We start from the raw sequence: 21698 nt of genomic DNA on the forward strand, positions 1-21698 counted from the left end.
ACATGTATAATAATGCTAGCTGTGTGCACAAGCAGGAAATAACCTGATGCCATGAAGAAGATAGGCATCAACAACACATCAGTCCTGCAGGTGTCCTAGGCAAGATGTTTGGTGGAGCAGGGGGGCCTGGGAGAAATCCTTTCTGGGCCTGGCTCGTGAATCCCCTTGGCCTTGGCTCCAGCCCCCACACACTTGTATGCTTGTGACTCCCAACTCGGTGACTCCAATCAAGTCCAGCACATTTTTGTGTGATTCCACCAGCTTCTTGGGGCCTATTCTAATTCCTGTTCATTCTCATAATGAGCCTTTGTTGTCTCACAAGCAACTAGGCACCCCATTGAAGCCAATTGCATGCTAGGCTTACCCTGTAAGTCAAAATACCTCATGGGAGCCAGGTGTGGGTTTAAGGCTGGCCAGCTCTCTGACTGTGGCTCCTTCCTGTGCTCTCCTCTCCAGCCACAAGGAGGGGCTCCTATATTAGGTCCACTGTGTGTGGGAAACTCCTTCCACCCTCTGATTTATGCCTCATCGTGTAGTAGTAGCAAGAGCTTAGCCAAACAGCTTTCCAGATTATTCTATGGAACACTTGTTTGAGGACCAGGCCAGAAATACTTCATACGTGAACCCACTTCCTCTATAGTAGATTCATAGTCATACCAGAATACGTATGAAAGAACTCTAAAGAACCCATAGTTCAACCAGGCACAGTGATACATGCCTGTAACCCAGCTACTCAGGAGGCTGAGGCAGGAGGATCAACTAGTTTGAGGTCAGTCTTCAAACTTAAAGAGATTCTGTCTCAAAATTCAAAGTGGTGGGGGTGTTGGGGGTGTACCTTAGTGGTAGCATGCCCTGGGTTCAATCCCCAGTACTAAAAGAAAGAAAACAAAATCCATAGTTCACTCAACAGTTCACATAGTCACAACCCCTATTAGGACACTTCCACCCCAGGCCCTAATGAGCCAACATTGGGGTTCCCTAGAACATAGTTTGGGAAATCACTCTTGAGAAGTTGAAAGAAAATAGGCAGTGAGAAGGAGAGTTGTCACTTTGGGAAAGCTGCCCCTTGGGGCAGCTCTCAGAAGCTTGTGCAGCAATTGTGGGGATGGTGCATCTACACTCAGAGCCTCTGCCCTGTCCCCATCCACTCCAGTCAGATTCCAAAGCCCTGAAAAGATCACATCTCTTTGTGGGCAGGGTCCCTGACTCAGGCCTTTGATTGCTTTTCCATCCATATGGCCCAGTCACATGATCCAGGGCCTTTTCTCTACAGGATGGCAACCTAGCCCCCTGAAGCTCCAGGACCCTTCCAGGGAGACAGCCTTGTCATAAGATTAGCTTGGGCAATAGAGAGGAAACTATCTTATATCCTAAAACCCAGATCTCCCTTGCCATCCTTACCACAATTCTGCAACTAATATTTTAGTCACAAACAGGCCTGATGAAGTGTCCCTTTATTTTTTTTCTCTGCAATTGTCCCGGCATGAATCTCCCTCGAGATCTCTTGGCTTTTGAAGCTGGATTCTTCATTCCTGGTTCCTTCATCTTATACCATATGGTGCCATCCAACCCCACTATCACTGCTAACCTGGCCTCTAGGAACAGTGAAGACAAGGAAGGAATGAGGCCTGTTTTAGGCCAGAACTGTCTTCTAAGTAGCCCTGTTCTGTGGGATCACCACAGAGGTCAGCAGCTGCAGGGCAACCTGCTTTGAATGAGCCTGCAGACCAGGCTTCTCTATCTTTATAGTGGCAGGGCCTGGTTGTCCGTCCAGCTGACTTGTCTAGACAAAGACTATTACCCTTTACAGACCCCATCTTTGTCCCCTTGAGATCATGGTTCACATTGGCACTAAGTGCCTTATGCATGTGCGTTTCATTAAGCACAGCACCCTGCCAAGTATATGGGACAGACTGACCTGCAGCTATAAAACCACTCTTGTTTCATTCCCCAACACTGCCAGGTGAGCACCCCATTGCAAGTAGCCTGTAAAGTCAGGAATGAGGGCTTTCCTGAGCTTATGTGTGCCACCCATTATTTGAGAGCCCATAGATGATCTAATCCTGTCTCTAAAATGAGTCTTGCCTTATGTGTGGTGTGAAGACATGAAGGGAGGTGTTTGTATCCACCTGCAGATGGCTAAAATCCTCATGTGGCAGGAGCAAAGTATTCAGAGCAGGCACTCAACATAGAGGAAACTTGGGGACTAGGAGAGAGTTTAGTCAGAGGAGGTAGACATGGGAGGAAGACCCAGGGCTGAGCATTCTGGGAGCCCATCTCTCTAATTTACCTAGCCAGGGGCATAGCCTTACTCAAAAAGCAGAAAAGCATGACCTTGGTATCTGGTTGGGATGGGTGATATTGAGAGATTCCTTTCACAAGAGTGAAAGCCAAGAGCCAGGAGCTGAGGCGTGATGGAATGCAGACAGTGGGGTGTTGACAGAAGCCACAGGGCACAAGTAATCTCACAAGCATGTCCTTGGCCTCAAGCCTAATGGAGCAAGTTCCTGGTGTCTAACTCTGCCATCCTCTCTTATCTGCCAACCTCAAATGGAATCAGTGCCCAAGAGTCCAATATGGCCCCTGCTGAAGAAGCCCACAGATATATCAGCTTTCATAGGCACCACACTTTACAATGAGGAGGGCCTGTCACACAAACCACTTTGTCTGGGATTCTCAAACTTTGCACCACAGCTATTCTGATTAATAGGTAACCTGGCACCCAGGGTCTCAGAACAACCCTATAATAGGTTGGTTGCTGTTGTCCCCATTTTTCTGGCAAGGAAATGGAATCAGATGAGCTAAGAGATATGCCTGAAGTCACAGGTTATAAGAGGTAGCTCAGGCTGGGCATGGTGGTGCATGCCTATAATCCCAGTGGCTTGGGAAACTGAGGCAGGAAGATCACAAGTTCAAAGCCAGCCTCAGCAACTTAGCTAGGCTTCAGGCAATTTAGCAAGACCCTGTCCCCAAATAAAATATAAAATGGACCGGGGGTGTGACTCAGTGGTTAAGCACCCCTGGGTTCAATCTCTGGTACCCACCCTCACAAAAAAAGGAAGAAGAAGTAGCTACAGGAATCTAAGAAGGGGTGAGTAGGAGAGTGAGGTAAGTCATGACCCCACCCGCTGTCTGGCAGACCCACCCCCACTCCAAAAGATTTCCTTTCAGATCAACTGCTAGTTCTCCAGATTCCTGACTTACTGAAACCCTCAGGTATCATAGAGACCTTAATTCCTGAGAAGGACTCAGGCCACTGTGTGGACCTGAACATCACGGTCACAGTAGGACTTCTGAGGGCCTGTTCTCCATAAAAAAATTAAAACAAAAACTCTAATTGTTAGCACAAAAAGACCAGGCAGGATGCAAACATCATGAATCATCTCAACTGTTTATTCAGGAATGGGATGCAGGGATGAAATGGCACCAGTGGACCCACTTTCCTGGTGGAAAATGAGTCACTGAACAAAGAAAGGGTCTGGGTCTATATTTTAGGGGTAGTCTAGTGAATATATCAGTTTGGGTACCCAGGAAACAGGTTTGTAAAAATTTAAAAATTTGTTTTTACTGGGCAATATTTTTACTTGGAGAATAGAGGGTCTTGGGTCAGCATTCAGTGTTTATCTCCCTTCAGAGTTCCACTGTACTGTCACTGGGAAAGGATTTATTTGGGGAAGAATCAATGCTTTGGCTTTCTTTTTAGGGACTGTTCTATCTTTGGGAAGAAATGCACTGAGAAATCTATCAATGTATGGCTTTCTTTTTCACTCCTTTTTCTCAGGCCTTACTGTATTGGGTTTTTTTTTTTTTTTAATTTTCCATATCTAATACTAATTACGGGGGCTAAGGTTGTAACTAAGTGGTAGAGCACTTGCCTAGCATGTGTGAGGCACTGGATTTGATTCTCAGCACCACATATAAATAAATAAAAGGTCCATCAACAACTAAAAATTTTTTTAATTTTTTAATTTTTAGTTGTAGATGGACACAACACCTTTATTTACTTATGTGGTGCTGAGAATCAAACCCAGTACCTCACCCATGCCAGGCAAGCACTCTACTACTGAGCCACAACTCCAGCCCCCCAAATCTAATTACACTCTACATCTGCATTGGCCTGAAGAAAAATATATTAATAATATAAATTAATATTTTACTTGACCTTATAGTTTATTTCTTCCAGCTTTCAAAGAAAATATTTTTTTGTTGCCTGAGCCTGAGCTCCATGGTGGCAGGAAAATGACCCCCTAAAAGTGTATATATCCAAATCCCCCAAACCAATGCCAATGTGAAGTTACATGGCAAAGGAGAATTGAGGCTGCAAATGGAATTAAGGCTGCTAATCAACTGTCTTTAAAACAGGGAGATTACTGGGCATGGTAGAACATACCTATAATCTCAGCCTTTGGTGAGGCTGAAGCAGAAGAATCACAAACTCAGTCCATCCTGGGCAACTTAGCAAGACCCTGTACCAAACTTTAAAAAAAAATTAAAGGGGTTGGAGTGTAACTCAGTGGTAAAGTACCCCTGGATTCTGTCCCCAGTATTGAAATGAAATGGGGAGATTATCCTGGATTATCTGGGTAGGCTCGATGTCATCACCAGGGTCTTTAGAAGTAGCAGAGAAAATCATCAGAGCGATGGCAGCAAGATAAGGGCTTGAGTGGTCCTTGTTGGCCTTAAAGATGGAGGAAAGGACCCCAAGCCAAGGAATGTGGGTAGTCTTAGAAGTTGGAAAAAGCAATGGAAGTGATTCTCCCCTGGAGCCCCCAGAAATGAATACACCCTGTTAACACCTGGATATCAGCCCATTTGAGACCAAGGGGACTTCTGACTACCAGAACTGTAAGATAATAAATCTGTGTTGTTTTAAAGCCTCTAGTTTTGTGGAAACTAATATGGCCTCTAAAAGTATGGTGGACTATAAGGCGCTATGCTTCTGCCCCAATGGTTGGGTCAGTCCTGGGCAGTCTGAGTTTGCATCCCTGCTCTGCCACATACCACTTATTGACCACATAAATGGCTTAACTTCAGGACGCTGTAAAGTAAGGACTGCTTTCCCGCACCGCTCCCACAAGGTTGAAGAAGCATAACAGCTCCGCTCAGTGAGTGTGGCTCAGGTGCCCTCTTGGAGTGAAAAAGCCTCAGTCATTGGGCTCGATACCGCCAGGGGGCAGCAGAGGCCTGACCCTGCCCGCCCATAGGCCCTACTGCGCCTGCGCGGAGCCCGCGGCTGCCCGGGACGGGAAGTGGGTGGGGCCGGCCCAAAGCAGCTCGCGGGGCGCTGGGCCCTAGGTGCGGAGCCTCGGGTTGGCAGGTGAGGCTGGCGGGGATCTGGGAATGGGAAAGCCCGAGGGTGGAATTTGGAACCCGACGGGGCTGGGGTGAGGGTCAGGTGGGGGCCCAGGGTGCACAAGGCTGAAATGGAGCTGAGGAATAGGAGGAGAGGAGTAGGGGGGCTGAGGAGGCAAGAAAGCCAAGATGAGACTCGGATGGAGGGACGCAAGAGGTATAGGAGTGAAATGGAGGAGTGAGTAGAGGGAGAAGCTGGGGACCTGAGGAACCCGTGGCGAGGAATCAGGGGACTGGGGAACCAAGGGCTTGGAATTAGGGATCCGTTGGGCCGGCGGGGGTGTGGCCAAGTGAAGGGCCAAGTGGGGACCCAAGGCTGTGAGGCAGAATGGAGGGAAAGAAGGCACGCCCCCATTTTTGAGGATCCAGCCCCTCCGCAGCCCAGCCCACCCTCAGGAACTTCAGGGCCAGGCCCACTGCCCTGCCCCTTCCCCTACAGCTCAGACCACATCTCTGCCTTAATGCCCCCTCTCCCTGGCTTCCCAAGTGTATCTAAGGTGAGTGCTTCAGTTGATGCATTGCTTGGGCTGCAGCTGCTTTAGCCTGATTGTGTAAGATAGAACTTCAGGCTTTGAGCTCCACCGCTGCAGCTGAATGATCTAAAGCAAGCCCCGTAACCTTTCTATGCAATAGGGAGAAATGGCATCTGACTGTAGGGATTTTTGCACAGGACCTAACGAATAATGAGGCCCAGTGGATGATAGTGGACTCCACCAAAACCTTCTGCCCTACAGTCCTCTGAGTGAGATGTATGTATATGTATATGTATATGTATGAGTGGTATATGTGTGTGTGTGTGCGCGCGCGCGCGCGCGGGCGGGCTGCATCTCCATCCTCATGGCATTCCCTGAGGCACGTTCTGTGGGCTTAAACGTGCTCCCACCATGGGGGATAAAATGTGAGACTGCCTGACCCTCAGACCATCTTTAGCTCATTTCTGGCTTTTGTGTTCATATCCATCCTATTGTCAAATTTTACTCTTTTCCTCCTGTAACCCATTGAAGTGGAAGTGGCAAAGTCACCAGGCATCAGAAGGCCCAAATTGAGTCCTGCTTTGCAATTTCCCACCTGTGTGACCTTAGATGGGCGCTTACTCTCCCAGAGCCTATTTCTTCATCTCGACATGACCTGACAGTACGTACTTGTCAGCATAGTTATAAGAGGTAAACAAAATGAGTCCCACTTTAAATACCACTAAATACCACTTTTAAAGTTCCATACAGGTTCATTTGTAGAATTCCTTTGAGATGTCACCTGAAACCAACCCTGTCTTTAAGACTCGTCTCTGCTGCCCACTGTGCTGGAAGTGTTTTAGTTTCCTCTTTAAAGCATATCTCAGGCCGGAATGGCTGCTCACTCTTCCCTCTGCCATCAAGTCACTTGCTGAGTAGAAAGGACCAGGTGGGCTCCCTGACCATAGAGAGTTTAACCATCAAGAAAATCAAGTTTAAAAGAAAATTAGTGGTTACATAATAACATGAATGTGCTTAATGCCACAAAAGTCTACATCAGAAATAGTTAAAGTAGGAGCTGGCAATGTAGCTCAGCAGGAGAGCTATACTCAAAACCCTGGATTCAGTCCCCAGCACCAGAGAATGTTACAGTGATAAATGATGCATTTTATATTTTATGTGTTTATTTTATCACAATATATATGTAGGAAAAGATCTGGAAGGATTTACACCAAACTCTTTCCAATGGTTATTTATGAATAAAGAAGTAAGATTCTCCATTGGCAGAGAAGAATACGAATGCATATAATACTGTCATAACAATAGTGATGCTGTTTCCTTTTCCAAGGTTGCTATTTTTTCTGTTTCCTGGGTTCAGAAATTAAGCAAGATTCAACAGCATTTTGTACCACCTAGAAAAAAAATGCAGTTGTACAAATATACATTAATTGAGCTTATGAGTCAAAACTAACAAGCTAGAGGAAAATTTCAAATTTAAAATTAAAATACTTTTTACAAGTCAGATGCCAGCAAAGGGCTGTAAAACTATGGAAGATAGCATGCTGAACCTCTGAGTGGGGAAGATGTCAGCAGAGTTTTGTAGGGTCAGAGAGATCCTGGCAGACTGGGGACAAGCCAACACAAAGGAACAAAGAGACTGGTACTGGTTTAGGGCAAGGAGGTAGGGGGCTGCCTTAGGGCAGTGGACACAAATGAAAGGAGGAGCCACAGAGAACTTAATTCCAGGGTTGGTGACCAATGAGGAGTGGACCAGGAACAGGAAGGAGTCAGAACAATTTCCTAGCATTTTAATCACAGTTAGGGACTAGGTTCTCCAGCATGAACCTCACCCAGGGAATGTGGGCACATCACAGATCTTGTGTTCATCCCTGTAAAGCAGAGAGAATCATAGCAAAGTTGTGAAGAGTTTAGAAGAGGTAACACACAAAGAACACTCAGGAAGGACATGCCCCTCAGCATGGCTGTCACCTGATGAGAAGTACAGCGATGCTGTTTTGGAGCCAGAAGAAACCAGCTGAGGGGTTGTCTGGCCAGAGAGATTAAGGCAGATGGCACTGAGGGTTTAGGAGCTCAGTGTCCCTCTCATGTCCACCCCAGGCCCTTGGTGACTTACACAGAGTCTTACACATATCCCTCTCACTGTGAACCCTTTACTATTTGCAATTTGTGAATTGTGGAGACACCAGTGAAATCAGGATAATTATACACCAGCCCCAACACCTCTTGGGCCTATCCCCAGTCCCACCTTCTCCCCACATCTGTTATCCTGCTGCTGCCTGCCAGCTGGCTACCACCCTTCTCCTGAGACTGTCTTCTCCAGGAGCTTGGAGCCCTGGCACTGTCCCCTGCCTGTTGGTGACTTTCAGGGCTGCCTGTAGTTCCCCTTTGGGATGTATTTAATGTAACCAGATGGCATGCATCAGATTTGGGGATTTATTGGAAAAAGGAAAGACAAGGAAGGAAATTCTTGTCCTTTATCCCAGCTGGGCCCAGGGAAGGCATACTGTGGCCTGGTCCAAGCCCAGCAATGCAGAAACAAATCTGGGTAGTCCCCAGCAAGCAGGACGGTTTTGAGCACTCTATCTTTCTAGCAAAAGTAGGCCATTAGTGCAGGCCCTGAGAGTAAGCCAGCCCACCCTGTGCACATGCAGGCAGAGCTTTACACATGAGCATCATCCTGTCATACTCTGCTGCCCCTTTTCCCAAGCCCCACTCACATGCTTGGTGCATATGGCCATTGAGACCCATGGTGGGCCCTGTGCTCAGGACAGTGGGCACAGGGGCACAGAAAGCAGGCAGGTGGCCAGGAACATGATGGAACTTGGTGGAATTGGGATCTGTAGTGTTGCAGTGCAGAGAGGAGGGGTCTCTAGCCTCCAGGAAGACAGGCAGGCAGCGGGGAGGGGCAACAGGTAAGGGAAACATCTTAAGGCCTGGAGGCTAGAAAGGCATCTGCATTCCAGAATGTCCAGCAGACATATCACCTGCATATAGGATGGAACGTAGAGTTCTTGAATTCTGTTCTTGAAGGTGGGCTTTATGCTGTGGGATAGGATTTCTCCAATGGAGGCCCCCTGAGTTTCTTGGGTCTGAGCATGCTGTCCTTTCATTTTGATGCTAATCATAAATTTACAAGAGCACATTTAACATAGCTGGAGATTTCAGTGCCCCTAGATCACTCAGGATTGCAAGGGAGCCAGGCCAATAACAAATACTGACAGTTGCTTGGGGGCAGCTCTGCATTATGTACACTTCTCTCCCAGGAGGCCAGAGCAGTTCACAGGCAGAAGAGGGGGACTTGGCCTCTTTTGCTCAAGGATGCTGAGCTTGCTGGGAAATTCATACCATCTTCTCTTTCTGGGCTTTTCTGCAGCTCTACTGGGCCCAACTGGCAGACCCTTCAGACCCTCCTAATACCACCCTCCTCTTCACCACCATCACCCCCATACCCCCAGAGCTCCCAGCCTGCACTCCGTTCTCCATTTCACCGTCTTACCTTTGTGGTTAGAATGAAAATGTCCTATTCCCATCCTGATTTTTCCCTCTTTGCTTTACATTCTTTTTTCTTTTTACCTGCTTGTCTTTTATAACCTGAACTACATTTTATTTACCTGTGAGTAAATGTGAAGGTTGACAGTGAATTTAAGTCTAATTTCATAACCTTCAATATGCCCCTATTTCTATATTCTTTGTGTCTATTCAAAACAAATTAACTTTCAATTCATATCTCTAAGAGAAGAGAGGGGATTTATGGATTTTTTTGTTGTATTGTGGTTGGGGGTCATTTGTTTTTTGTTTTGTTTTTTGATTTTTTTTTTTTTCTGGTTGTGTTTTTTGTTTGTTGCAGTACTACAGTGAAGACAGAATCTCAAGCATGCTGGGTAAACACTCTACTACTGAGCTACATCCCCAGCCTGTTTTGGGGGTTTTTTTGTTTGTTTGTTTGGTTGGTTGGTTGGTTATGTTATGTTTTGTTTTGTTTTTTGAGGCAGGGTCTTACTAAGTTGCCTAGGATGGCTTCCAACTAGCAATCCTCCTGCCTCAGCCTCCTAAGTAGCTGAGATTACAGTTGTGTGCCACTACACCTGGCTCAGTTTTATGTTATTTTAATTTACCTCACTTCACCCTTTGTGTTCCAAATCCGGCATTGATCAGACATTTAACCTGGTGTTGGAACCTTCTCCCACAATCCACCCATCTTTTTGAGTTTTTTAATCCTTATCTTCCAGATTTTTTCTAATAATCATAATTAAGTATAACCCTTTCTTAGGCAATGTTCTTTGAGCCATTAACTCCCTTCATCTCTTCTTGTTTCTAACTCTCTTTATCCTTCAACCTCAGACCCCTGCTCTCAGCTCCCCTTTTGCAAAATTTGGAGGCACAGTCTGTGGATATTTTTAGATTGATTCTGAAAAGATTCTCATCTGTGGTTCTGCTTGTCCCATTCATTGGTTAGAATCTAGAAGGCCTCAGGAAGGGGATGGGCTGTGAAACTGTCCCCAGATTTTCCTGCTTAAAAATTAGGAATCTCACATCATTTTATCACCTTAAAGGATCCCATGTGTTTCCCCTGGTGATAAATGCATGAAACTCTTTCCTAAAGAAATTTTATGAGTCTGGATGTTAAACGGAACCCTCAGAGGTGCCCAGCAGTGGTAGGGCTAGAGGGAGTAGGCAGCAGTGCCAGACCTAGAATATGCATGCCAAGAAGGGGCGTCTATTCTTTGCTGAATAGATGGTGGCAGAGTGGTTGGTGTGCATGGTGGAAAGTGGGGCTCACAGAGGCCTGGCTGCAGCACCAGGGAGAAAAAATGGGGACTATGGGACAGAAATTACAGAAGGTCATAGAAGGGTGATGGACTGGACTGGGAGTATGACTCAGTAGTAGAACACTTGCCTAGCATGCCTGAGGCCCTGGGTTCAATCCCCAGTACAAAAAAAAAAAAAAAAAAAAAAAAATAGAAGTAGGGGGTACTCCAGTGCTATTTGGGTCTGAAGGACTGTAAGTAAGAAACTGGAGTCCAGATTGACCCTCAAATGTCTGACAGGGCAACATACTAGAGGACAGAACCAATCTGCAAAGGCAGGGTGTAAATGTGGAGAGGGCTGACCAGTCATGACCATGACTAGGTAGATCTGAACCAGGAGGGAAGCTGGAGGCCCACCTTGGGGAAGAAGCCAGGCATCCCTGGACATGCGATGCCCTTAGGCACTACTGTGTCTCTTGGATGTGAGAGGAGCAGTGTAGGGTGGTAACAAACTCAGGCTCTGGAATATCTCCTCGTCTCCATCCCCTATCTTGAGACCATGGACAAGGGGCTGCCTCTAAGCCTCTGTGTTCTCAAATGTGAATGGCTAACAGGGGCAACAGTGGGGCTTGGAAGCATGGGAGGAAGATGCTGGAACCTGTATGCCTAGTGGGATCAGCAGCTTTGGACTATATACTCTCCTAGCCAGGGATTAGGAGGCCTGAGCCTATTAGACTGAATAGACTTGACCACCTCCCAAAGTGCCCTCATCTGTCCTGAGTTCTTTCCTGCCCACCCCTCAGACAACCCCAAGAACCTCAAGAGCAGCTCCTTCCTGCTCCCACTATGGTCCATTTCCCAAATAGCACTGGATTGACTGCTCCTGCATATTGACTCTTCCCTCCCCCAGTCCATCTCTGTAGCCCCAACAGATCACCACTTCAAGCACAGGAACCTGATGATCTCACTTCCTCACCTCAGAACCCTCCAGCTACTGGGGTCCCAGGATCAGGTTAAACCCATTTACCTGCCTGGATGGCCTGGCCTTGGCATTCCTCTTTTGCCTACCTCTGACCATGCCAGGCACACCCTGCTGGGAACACATCTTCTTTCTGTCACTTCTTTAAGATGTCCATGCAGCTTCTGCTAGCGTCATCTCCTGAGTCCACTTCTCTGGGCACCCACATGTCCCCCACCCATGTCAGAATGCCAGCTGGGTTTGTCGCTCCATTTACTTATGTTCCCTGGACTGTGAGGCACAGGGCTTGATAAGATGCCTGCTGCACATTGCTCACAAGTGGAGGAGACAAGGCAGGATGCTTGCACTCTTCATTGTAGGGCACCTGTTGCCCTGTGATTTTACTGATTCTAACATCTCTCCCCAGAGTGAAGACTGACTGGAGACCATCTCTCTCAGTGCCTAGCTATAAACACCCGCCCCGGGATGCTCTGGGCATGGCCTCTGGAGCCCCACAGAACAACAGCCAGATGGCCTGTGGTGCAGAGATTCCGGGCTTCCTGGATGCGCTTCTCCAAGACTTCCCAGCCCCACTGAGCCCAGACAGCCCTCTGCCATGGAAGGCCCCAGGGACAACACTCAGCCAGGAAGAGGTGGAGGCCGAGCTGGCCGAGCTGGCCATGGGCTTCCTGAGCAGCAGGTAGGCCTGTGTGACCTCAGGAGACTGGTCAGGACAATGAGCAGGGGCACAGCATGTCTGCCACATGCTAACCTTAACCCTACCTAAGCCCCATGACAGCAGTGCATGGTATTCCCTGCTTATCTACAGGGGATAAGACCCTCAGTGAATCCTGAATCCACAGATAGTACTGAATCCTATGATTTAATGCTGTCTCCTCTTAACTAAGTATTTATCACACACTGTGTCTGTAACTTGCAATTTGAGGTACAAGAACAAAACTAGCATGAATTTCTTTTAGCTCTCACAGTTTCACAGATGGAAGATTCATTCTTATATATCTCTAACCAACCTTAGCATATGATTTTTTTTTTCTCATTGAGTTAGGAACTTTTGCCTTTTCACTTAAAGAAAGCGCTTTGTAGTTTCTCCTTGGTATATCAAAATTGCCACCATCACTACTCTTGTGCTTTGGGGCCATTGGTAAGAAAAATAAGGATTATTTGAACATGGGTACACAAAACCAAGACAGTCAATCTCATAACCAGTATAGGTACCAAGTGACTAACAGGCAGGTAGTATATACAGCACGGGTATACTGAACAAAGGCATGATTTGCATTCCAGGAGGGATAGGGAAGGATGGGGCAAGAATCCATCATGCTACTCAGAACAGTGCACAATTTGAAAGGTATGAGTTGTTTATTTCTGGAATTTTTTAATTTAATATTTTTAGACCTTTGCCCCCTTGCTGTATATTCATCTCTGCCCACCCCAGCCCATCCTAGCCTGTTTGCTTGGATTCCAGCAGAGTGGATGACTCACGCCCACCCTGTGCAGCATGGTAGTAGGTGTTGCTGAGCATGTGGGTTATATATGTGCTCCAGGGCCACACCCACCCTGCAGATCCACAGCCCTGCAGCTCAGGAGGCAATTCTTCATGACCATGTTCCACAAGGGGTAAAGTATGTGCAAAGGCTGTGGTTGGCTGGTTTAGGGGAAATATTTTAGAGACAGGTGGCATAAAGCAAATGAGCCCCCAGGGATGGGACTGGATGTAGGAGGTGAGGGAAGTGCCCCTGAGTTCTTTCTCCTCAAGAGGAGAGGTAGGAGCACAACAGCAACACTCGGAAACAAGGAAGTGAAGGGAGTTCTGGGGGACAGCAGCCACTGGGTCTTCTATGGAGATGACAAGGAATCTTTGCTGCCTTAGGAGGCTCAGGGATAGCAGGGAAGAAACCAGACCCAGGAGGACTGGACTCAGCATGGTGCCTGCTGCCACATAGACGGAGCTGGTGATCAGGTGGGAGCCCAGGGTTCACAGGGTCTTCAAGCTGGTGCACAGGTGCAGGAGAGGACCACACCATAGCAGCAGAGTCTGAAAGGGACTCTGGCGTGAGCCTGTGATTCCCAGGTGAGAGTAACAAAGTACAGAGGAGGGACTTGTGGAGCAGAGGGAATCCAGATGGAGGGAACTGATTTTGCTTTCAGCAGTGAGATAGGCATTGGCAGCAACCAGCAGGCAGCAGGTGGCCAGGGAAGGACTGAGTTGGGGTACAGAACCTTGGACCAGAGGGTTTTAGATATGATGAGGAAGGACCAGAACTTGTTTGAGGTAGATGTTAATGGCTAGTAATGGGGTAAGGAACCAAAGGCCCATCAGGTCTAAAGCTGGAGAGAGTGGCACACAGCACCCTGGGGCCCTCCTCAGAACCCTCCCACACCATATATTCACCTTAATATATCTTAAAGCATAACATAAAATGTAATATTGTAAAATCTTATATTTTTCCATCTACCTTCATGAATTCGTTATTCTTTGTTCTTCTCAAGTATTTTCTCATATACAGACGTGAATGTTCTTAGGTGTATTAATCACCTGGGGTCTGAATCTCACATGTAGTCTACATTGTGTCCAGCTGTCCACAGACACATACAAATGTGCTTACATATGGTCACTCATGCCTCATCGACCTCCTTTGTGCTCTCCCTCCCATCCACACAGCCCAAGTTTAGGCTCTTGGGCATAGAAAGCTTCAAATATATTAGTTCACAGAATCTTTTTCAGATTTTAAATGACATCCTTTCTGAGACCATCCAGAAGTCACAGATACCTGAACTCTTAGATGTGCTAATTTTATGTCCTGTCTTCCCTTCTTATTGGTAGCAGTTTCATTGTCACGTATTTAGGTCCCCAAGCAGCACATACCTTATACTGTAATTTAGAAGCAGATCTCTGCTTCTAGACTGGAAATTCCTTGTAACTTCCCGAGGTCAGGGGACTAGTTTCCTAGTACCTAGGTCCATTCTCTGAAGCTTCCCCCAAACTAGGTTAGAAATCCCACCCCACAGGGACCAGAATCAGAATTGACTTTCATGGCGTAACAGACTTTAGGACTGAGGGCCTCCAGGGCATATCCATGGGTGGGACCCTTGGATGAGATGGGAGTGGTATCCGGGAAGGGGATGCCAGTGGCCAGTGGCCAGGCATTGTCTGGGTCCCCATGGTCGGAAGCTGCATTCCTCTTCCAGCAGTGACAGCAGTGGGCAGGCAGGAAGCCAAAGCATGACCTCACCAGGATCAAGGAGAACCTGTGCCCTTCTCCCTGCTGTGAAAAGGGAAGACCCAGCAGTTGGCAGGAAATTCCCTAATGGTGGAGGAACTCATTTCTCATGTCTTGACTTTTTTTTTTCCTTGTTGTTTTTCATTTTTTTTATATGTTGAGGATCAAATCCAGGCCTCATACATGCTAGGCAAGTGCTTTACCCCTGAGCTATACCCCCAGCCTAGCTGGTTGTTTATCAAAGGTAGTTGCAGAGGCTTCGTCCTGATTCATGCTGTCATTTTTTTTTTTAAATCAGGAATTCATCCCACTAAATTCCAGAGACCATCAGTGAATGCACCCCGCCCCCACAGGATGTGACCCAACAGTCAGGATATTAGAAGGTCCTTGTTCTCTGGCTAAAACTGGAGTGACAGACAGACATGGTGGTATGTGTTTACAATTCCAACTACTTGGGAGATAAAGAATCACAAGCTCAAGGCCAGCCTTAGCAACTTAGCAGGACTCTGTCTCAAAATATAAAATTTTTTAAAAGGCTGAGAAAGTAGCTCACTGATGGAATGCCTCTGGGTTTACTCCCTAGTACCACTAAAAAATAAACTAAACTAAAAAGATTTGTAACTCAGTGGTAAAGCACTCGCCTAGCATGTACAAGGTTCATTCCCTAGTTAACCTCCCAACCCCTACCAAAAAAAAAAAAAGGGAAGAAAGCTAAGTGTTAGCACAGCAAAGAATCACCCACTGTCCCAGACATGCCCCCCTGACCCTTAGAGACATTCACACTGAGAGCAAAGTGTACATCATCCAGCTTCCAGGATTCCCACTAGGTGTTAAGGCAAATTATAGGAGTTAAAAATGTATCCTAGAGGCTGTAGGGGCGCCAGGAGTAACCCCTTCTGCCCAAAAAGTCAGGGAGGGCTTCAATGGATACGGAGTTTGAACAGTGTCCCCAAGATACAGAGCCCACCTAGAGGAGCCTGGCAGACATGGAAAGATGCATGTAATGCAGAGTCTTAAGCCATCCTCCCCTCTGCCCTCTTCCTTTGCCACAACTGGCTTTAGTCTCCCTCCCCAAAACTCTTCCCTTGATTTGCCATTCATTCCTCTTCTGCACTGACTCCTATTAAAGGCCCCTGACTTGTGGTTGGTATTTCCTCCTTTCTACTTGCCTTCAGCCTGCAGTGACTTCCTTTTCCATTCCACCATAACTTCCCTTTCCATCCCACTTACACCTACTTGACTCTTCAGCTGTGTTCTGTGACCTTCAAGGCAATCAACCAAGACTTGCTTCTTAGAATTGTTCCTCCCCCATCTGTCCAGGGACCCTATGAGCTGTACATAACCACTGCTTCCATCAGACTCATCTTTGAAATGCAGCACCAAGGTCCTACAATCCCTCAATCAGCTTTCTAGGCTGCTTGTAATAAGGCACCACAGAAAGTGGTCTAAACAATAGACGTTAACCGTCTTATAATTCTGGAGGCCAGGAGTCTGAGATGAAGGTAGCAGGAGGGCTGGATCCTTCTGGTGGTTTGCAAATAATCCTTGGCATTCCTTAACTTATAGGTTCATTTTCCACATCTCTGGTTTCCACATCTCTGGTTTCCACAGCTTTCTCCATGTATGCATGTCTATGTTCAAATTTCCTGTTTTTCACAGACATCAACCATATTAAAGTAGGAGCCCTTCCTACTCCTGTATGACCTCATCTTCACAAATTCCATCTGCAAATAAGGTCCTATTTTCAAATAAGGTCCCATTCTGAGGTGCTGAGGGTTAGGACTTCAACATATGAATGGAAAGGGGGACAAAATTCAGCTCATAACATGCCCTAACCCCTGGCATCCCCAACTGGCATTGGTCACTGCCTCTCCCCTCCTGTAGTACACAGACCAGGAGCCATCATCTGCTTAAATGTCAGGCAGTTTTCCCCACCACTGAGGCCACACATCTCAGGAACACCTTTTCCTCACCAGCCTCAGCACTGCATTTGGCTCACACAGGTTCTAGTAGATGATATGCGTGTTGTGTGAATGTCCCATCCCAACTCCCCAAGGACACAGGTCACTCTGCTTATTGTGACCCCACAACAGGGTGCAAGCCATCATCTCTACTTCTCGAAGGTCTTCTGGGTTGGGGAGTGCAAGTCATGAACTTCTGTTGGTGAGCTGCCCTGGCTTCACCTTTTATTTCTTGTCCCAAGGAATGCTCCACCATCACTTGCTGCAGCTCTGACACATGAGGCACTTTCCCATCTGCTAAAGACAGACCTTTCCGAATTTAGGAAACTGCCCAGACAGGAAGAAGAAGACGAGGAAGAGGAGAAGGCTCCGATGACCTGTGAGTTCTCTTTCCTCTCAGGTGACCTCAGAGCTGCTTAGCAGGTGACAGATTTTAGGTTGACACTGTGAGAAACATGTTGATCAGAGGTGCAAAGGGGTCGGTACTGGGTCAATCACCCATGGCAAGGTGGCAGGATCCAAGTGCAGAGAAAGCACAACACTGCAACACAAACCCAGCCAGGGGAGTGTGGCCATCAGGGCCCTGCTCAGTCAGCCAAGAGAAAGCATTCAGTGGATACCAGGCACCTTCTTTGTCCCATCTCCCTTAAGTTTCAGAACAGCCCTTGTGTCACGCTTTACACTTGAGGAAAAGTGCTAATTTACAATCTGATGGCCAAATTCAAACGGACTTGCTACTCTCTCTGTCAGCGACATTAGGTCGGAGTCAGCAGGATGTCACGAGAGCAATTCAAGCAACATTGCTCCACTGGGGGAGGCATCATGGTTCAGATGGTAGAAAACACCAGAGTACAGGCCCCTTGCCTCAAGACGGAAACACCTTCTCCTGCCTGTCCCTGAGCTTTCTCGGGAGGTGGTGATGGAGGCTTGTCTATAAGCCTGCCCCTTAAGGCAGTCATCAGTAGGTCCTGACTAGGGACAGCATGGTACAGCCAGAGGAACTCAGAATTGGGAGTTTTAAGAGCCATTTGATAGAGAATCTACTAAAAATTGTGTGCTTTTATTCTGACTTTCTTTTTCCTAGTAATTACTTTTTATTATATTTCATCAGTGTTGGTTCCTGTTGGACCAGAGAAGTACAGAGAGGAAGGATGGCAGGCTGCTGGGGAGGTGCTACCTGAGGCCTCTGCAGTCCTTTTACCAGCTAGAATTTCATCTCTGCATGGCTTCCCAGGCAGTGGGAAGAAAATTTTCTCTTCCTTAGCCATTTCCTGTCTGTGTTATTTTAAACTCAGCATTAGTGCATACACGGAAGGAAAAGCAAGGAACAAGGTGAAAGGGAAGAGAAAAAAAAAAAAATACATGAAGCCTCTAGCATCAGTGATTGCCAGGCTATTTCCCTCCTCCTCTTTCCAGTCCTCTGTTCCTTGGCTGTCTGCCCACCTTCCATCAGAGCACAGAGCACAGCCTTGTATTCCTGCCTGGGAGACAGCTGTCCTCAGTGACAGGCAGCCATTGTTCTCTGCAAAGCCAGCAGGCTTCCTGCTGGTAGCAGCTGCCACTGCGCAGCTCCACAGAGGGAGTACCCCCACCTCTCACCCCACCCTACCCTGGCTGGTTTACCCTGAGATAGTGTCACCTGATGGTGGGAAGGAGAACTGCTTGGCTCACAGGGCAGAGCCCTGCACAGGCATCTGGGAATGAGGGAAGGGGCACAACCAGAAGGAAATTCAACCTGTCCTGGTCTTCCCTGTCTGTCCCAGAACAGTGTTGTACGGGCCTGGGCCAGAGGCTTTTATCATTCATGGCACATAACAAATTCTCATCTCTCAGCCATTCTTGCAAAATTACATCAGGGCAAGCATTGTGAGAATCACCACTGAAGGGCAAAGGTGTGACTGAAGCATCTATGTGCCTACCAGCCCACTCTCCCCAGTGATTATTCTTAAAATTCCTGGAGCAATTTCTGAGGGCACTGGGTTGCAGCCCTTGACCAGAGGAGTAGGTCCTGCGGGCTGGGCATTGCTGCTGTGGCTTTTTGTCCTCTTTTGTTACTGCTCATTGCTTGAACAAGATTTAAGACAACACGTAGGTGGAAATAGCCTCAGTATTACCTAACGCAAGAAAGGAACAGGCAGCTCAGACCTGGGTGCCTCCCATGTGCTTTAGGCCTGATGAGCACCAGCAGTTTCCAGGAGTGAGAAGGAACCTGCAGCAGTTTTCCGAATGGTTTTCTGCATACAACTGTCTACAGAGGAGAAAGAGGAAGTCAGGGGAGGTGGTACCGTGAGGACTGGCCAAAGGAGGAAGTCTCCCTTGGTCAGCAGGAGAGCTGCTGGGCCAAATGCACATGGAGCTACCATCCCTGTGGGCCCTCCCATGTTGGTTCTCCAACTCATGCACCAATAGCCCCTTACTTAACCTTGCCCTTCCAGTCCCATAGTTCTTGCCAAATGCTTAAATGGAGTCCTGTCCTAGATGTGGTGGCAGCCAACTGGAGCCAACCACCCCCCACATCCCTACCTTGTTAAATGATTCCCCTCAAACTTATCCTTCTGTGGCTCTCGGTGCTTGCAGGTCTGCCAGCTCATGGTTCCTCCTCTGCCCTCCTGTCTTACCTCTTTTCCTTTTCTTTCACAACCAGTTCCTCTAGCTAGGAGAGTTTTCTTTTCCCAATTCCCCAGGTCCTTTGGGTGTGGCCTGTTTTCAATTTCTTGACCTTGAAATTCTTCTCTTAGGTGACCCACTCTGACTTACCTTTACCTACCAGATTCACCTGAACTGGCAGGAGTCCTGGCAGGGGTTTGTGTACTAAAACTGAAATGAGTCCCTGAAGGCACAGTCCCCAAATCTCCTTGGGACCTAGGCCTTATCGATCTTTTCTTAGGAGCTGGACTTAGATGTGTTTTTTGTTGTTTTGTTTTGTTTTTTGCTTTTAAAATGAGTATTATAACTTGTATTATTAATTGCTTCTTAATAAATTGCCCCCCAAATTTCATGACTTAAAACAATAGATACTTATCTTCCTACAGTTTCCATGGACCTGGAATTTGGGAGAACCTTAGGCAGATGATTTTGACCAGGTTCTCACGAGGTTGTGGTCATACAGTACCACCGCACTGGAAGATCCACTTCCAAAATGGTTCGGTCACACTTGCAAACTGGAAACCACAAAACCTCTTAAAAATCACACCTGACCTTCTCTATGTTATTCCATTTATCAGAAGCAGACTACTAAGTATCAAAGAGTTGGATGTATTTTAAAGTCATCACATGGGGAAAACACTTTGACAAAAAATTGAGCAAATATTTAAAACAAGTGTAAATAAGGAAAAAAAATTACCCATTGAACCTGCCCCTGTAGGTACCCACTCTTACATCGTGGTTGTGTGCCATTTCTGCCCTTCTTTGCTGGATCCAAGCGTTTTTTCATGTATTCCTGATTAAATGATACAGATTGTCACAGAATGTATATAATGGGATTATACAATGTGTAGCTTTGGGGGATTTGTTTATTTCCCTGGAAATCAACTCAGGTTGTTCCATATATTGGTAGTTCATTCCAGTATATTGGTAGTTCTCATAATGAGTAGTATTCCAGGTATGGTTGGTCCACTGTTTGCTTAACCATTTACATATTTGTTGGTTTGGGGTTTTAATTTTGTTTTGGGGGGGCGTTTTTTGGTACCTGGTTGAATATTAAACCCAGGGGTGCTTAACCACTGAAGCACATCTCTAGTGCTTTTATTTTTTATTTTGAGACAGGGTCTTGCTAAGTTGCTTAGGGCCTCATTAGTTGCTGAGGCCAGCCTCAAACTTGCAATCCTCCTGCCTCAGCCTCCCAAGTCACTGGGATTATAGGCTTGCAACACTACACCCAGCAACAATTTACATGTTGGACATTTGGGCTATTATAATTAAAGTTATTATGCACATTCATGTACAAGTTTTTCTGTGAACAGTTTATTTTTCTGGGATAAGTGCTCAGGAGTGCAATTGCTGGGTCATATGGTGGTTGCATGCTTTAGTCCTGAAAATCATTTTTAATAGCAACTTAAGTCTTCATCAAGAGAATAAGCTGAAGCCTGGTTGTAGTAGCATATGCCTAAAATCCCAGCTACTCAGGAGGCCAAAGCAGAAGGATTATGAGTTAAGGGCCAGCTTGAGCAACTTGAGATCCTGTCTCAAAAACAGACAGGATTTATTTATCATTCATCTGTCATTAGATATATATCATTTCTAATTAATAGACAATTATAAAATGATTCCATACTTTGTCCTTAAATTATTTTTGCATGTCCCATGTTTCCTTTTGTTGAGTTCCAGTGAGTAGAATTACCCCATCATGGGATGGGACACTTCTCGGTACTTATTGTCAAACCAGACATTTCTAATTGCTGACAACAGACTGTCATGCATAGTTTATTAGATTGGTGTTTTCAGCATGTCCTGTTAGGTGATTGGCTGGTAATGCAGGCTGATGATGGGTACTATCTGAAATACCAAGGGAGATGACAGGAAAGGGGAGCAGAGAGCCAGTAAAGCTTTAGTAGTCATGATTTGTGCTTCCCTAACAATTTCTTCATCACGTCCATCAGTGCTAGATGCCAAAGGCCTGGCACGAAGTTTCTTTAACCAGCTCTGGGAAGTATGTGACCAGTGGCAGAAGCAGGTGCCATTGACTACCTGGACCCCACAGCAGCAGTGGCTGGTCTCCATCCATGCCATCCGGAACACTCGCCGCAAGATGGAGGACCGGCACGTGTTCCTTCCCACCTTCAACCAGCTCTTCGGCTTGTCTGTAAGTGTTCCACCTGCAGGGTCCAGGGATAGGTGTTGTCCTGCACCAGCATAGGAGAACTAGAGCAGAGGTAAGGGACTTGAGTGCCAAGAAGACATGCCAATTGAGCCAGGAAAAACATTTCTTGGCTGTAATCTCAAGACTGAAGTGCTGGGCAGTCTAA

At 46.8% G+C, this 21698-nt stretch overlaps 1 protein-coding gene across 3 annotated transcripts in view; it reads left to right on the forward strand.

Annotated features, from left to right (window-relative positions):
* The first annotated feature begins 5204 nt into the window (after window positions 1–5204).
* Window positions 5205–21698, forward strand: part of PPM1F (protein phosphatase, Mg2+/Mn2+ dependent 1F) — a 31376-nt gene continuing 14882 nt past the window's right edge. For 2 of the 3 annotated variants that reach the window (XM_079151784.1, XM_079151786.1), the window contains exons 1-4: window positions 5205–5317; window positions 11959–12231; window positions 16977–17113; window positions 21333–21535. In XM_079151784.1, the coding sequence (XP_079007910.1) occupies window positions 12029–12231; window positions 16977–17113; window positions 21333–21535 (543 nt within the window). In that variant the 5' untranslated portion in view covers window positions 5205–5317; window positions 11959–12028. Of the gene's footprint in view, window positions 5318–6022; window positions 6102–11958; window positions 12232–16976; window positions 17114–21332; window positions 21536–21698 lie in introns of all 3 variants that reach the window. The other variant, XM_079151785.1, reaches the window with a different exon arrangement.

The sequence above is a fragment of the Sciurus vulgaris genome (genome assembly GCF_902686455.1).
Source record: "Sciurus vulgaris genome assembly, chromosome: 8".
Lineage (NCBI taxonomy): Eukaryota > Metazoa > Chordata > Mammalia > Rodentia > Sciuridae > Sciurus > Sciurus vulgaris.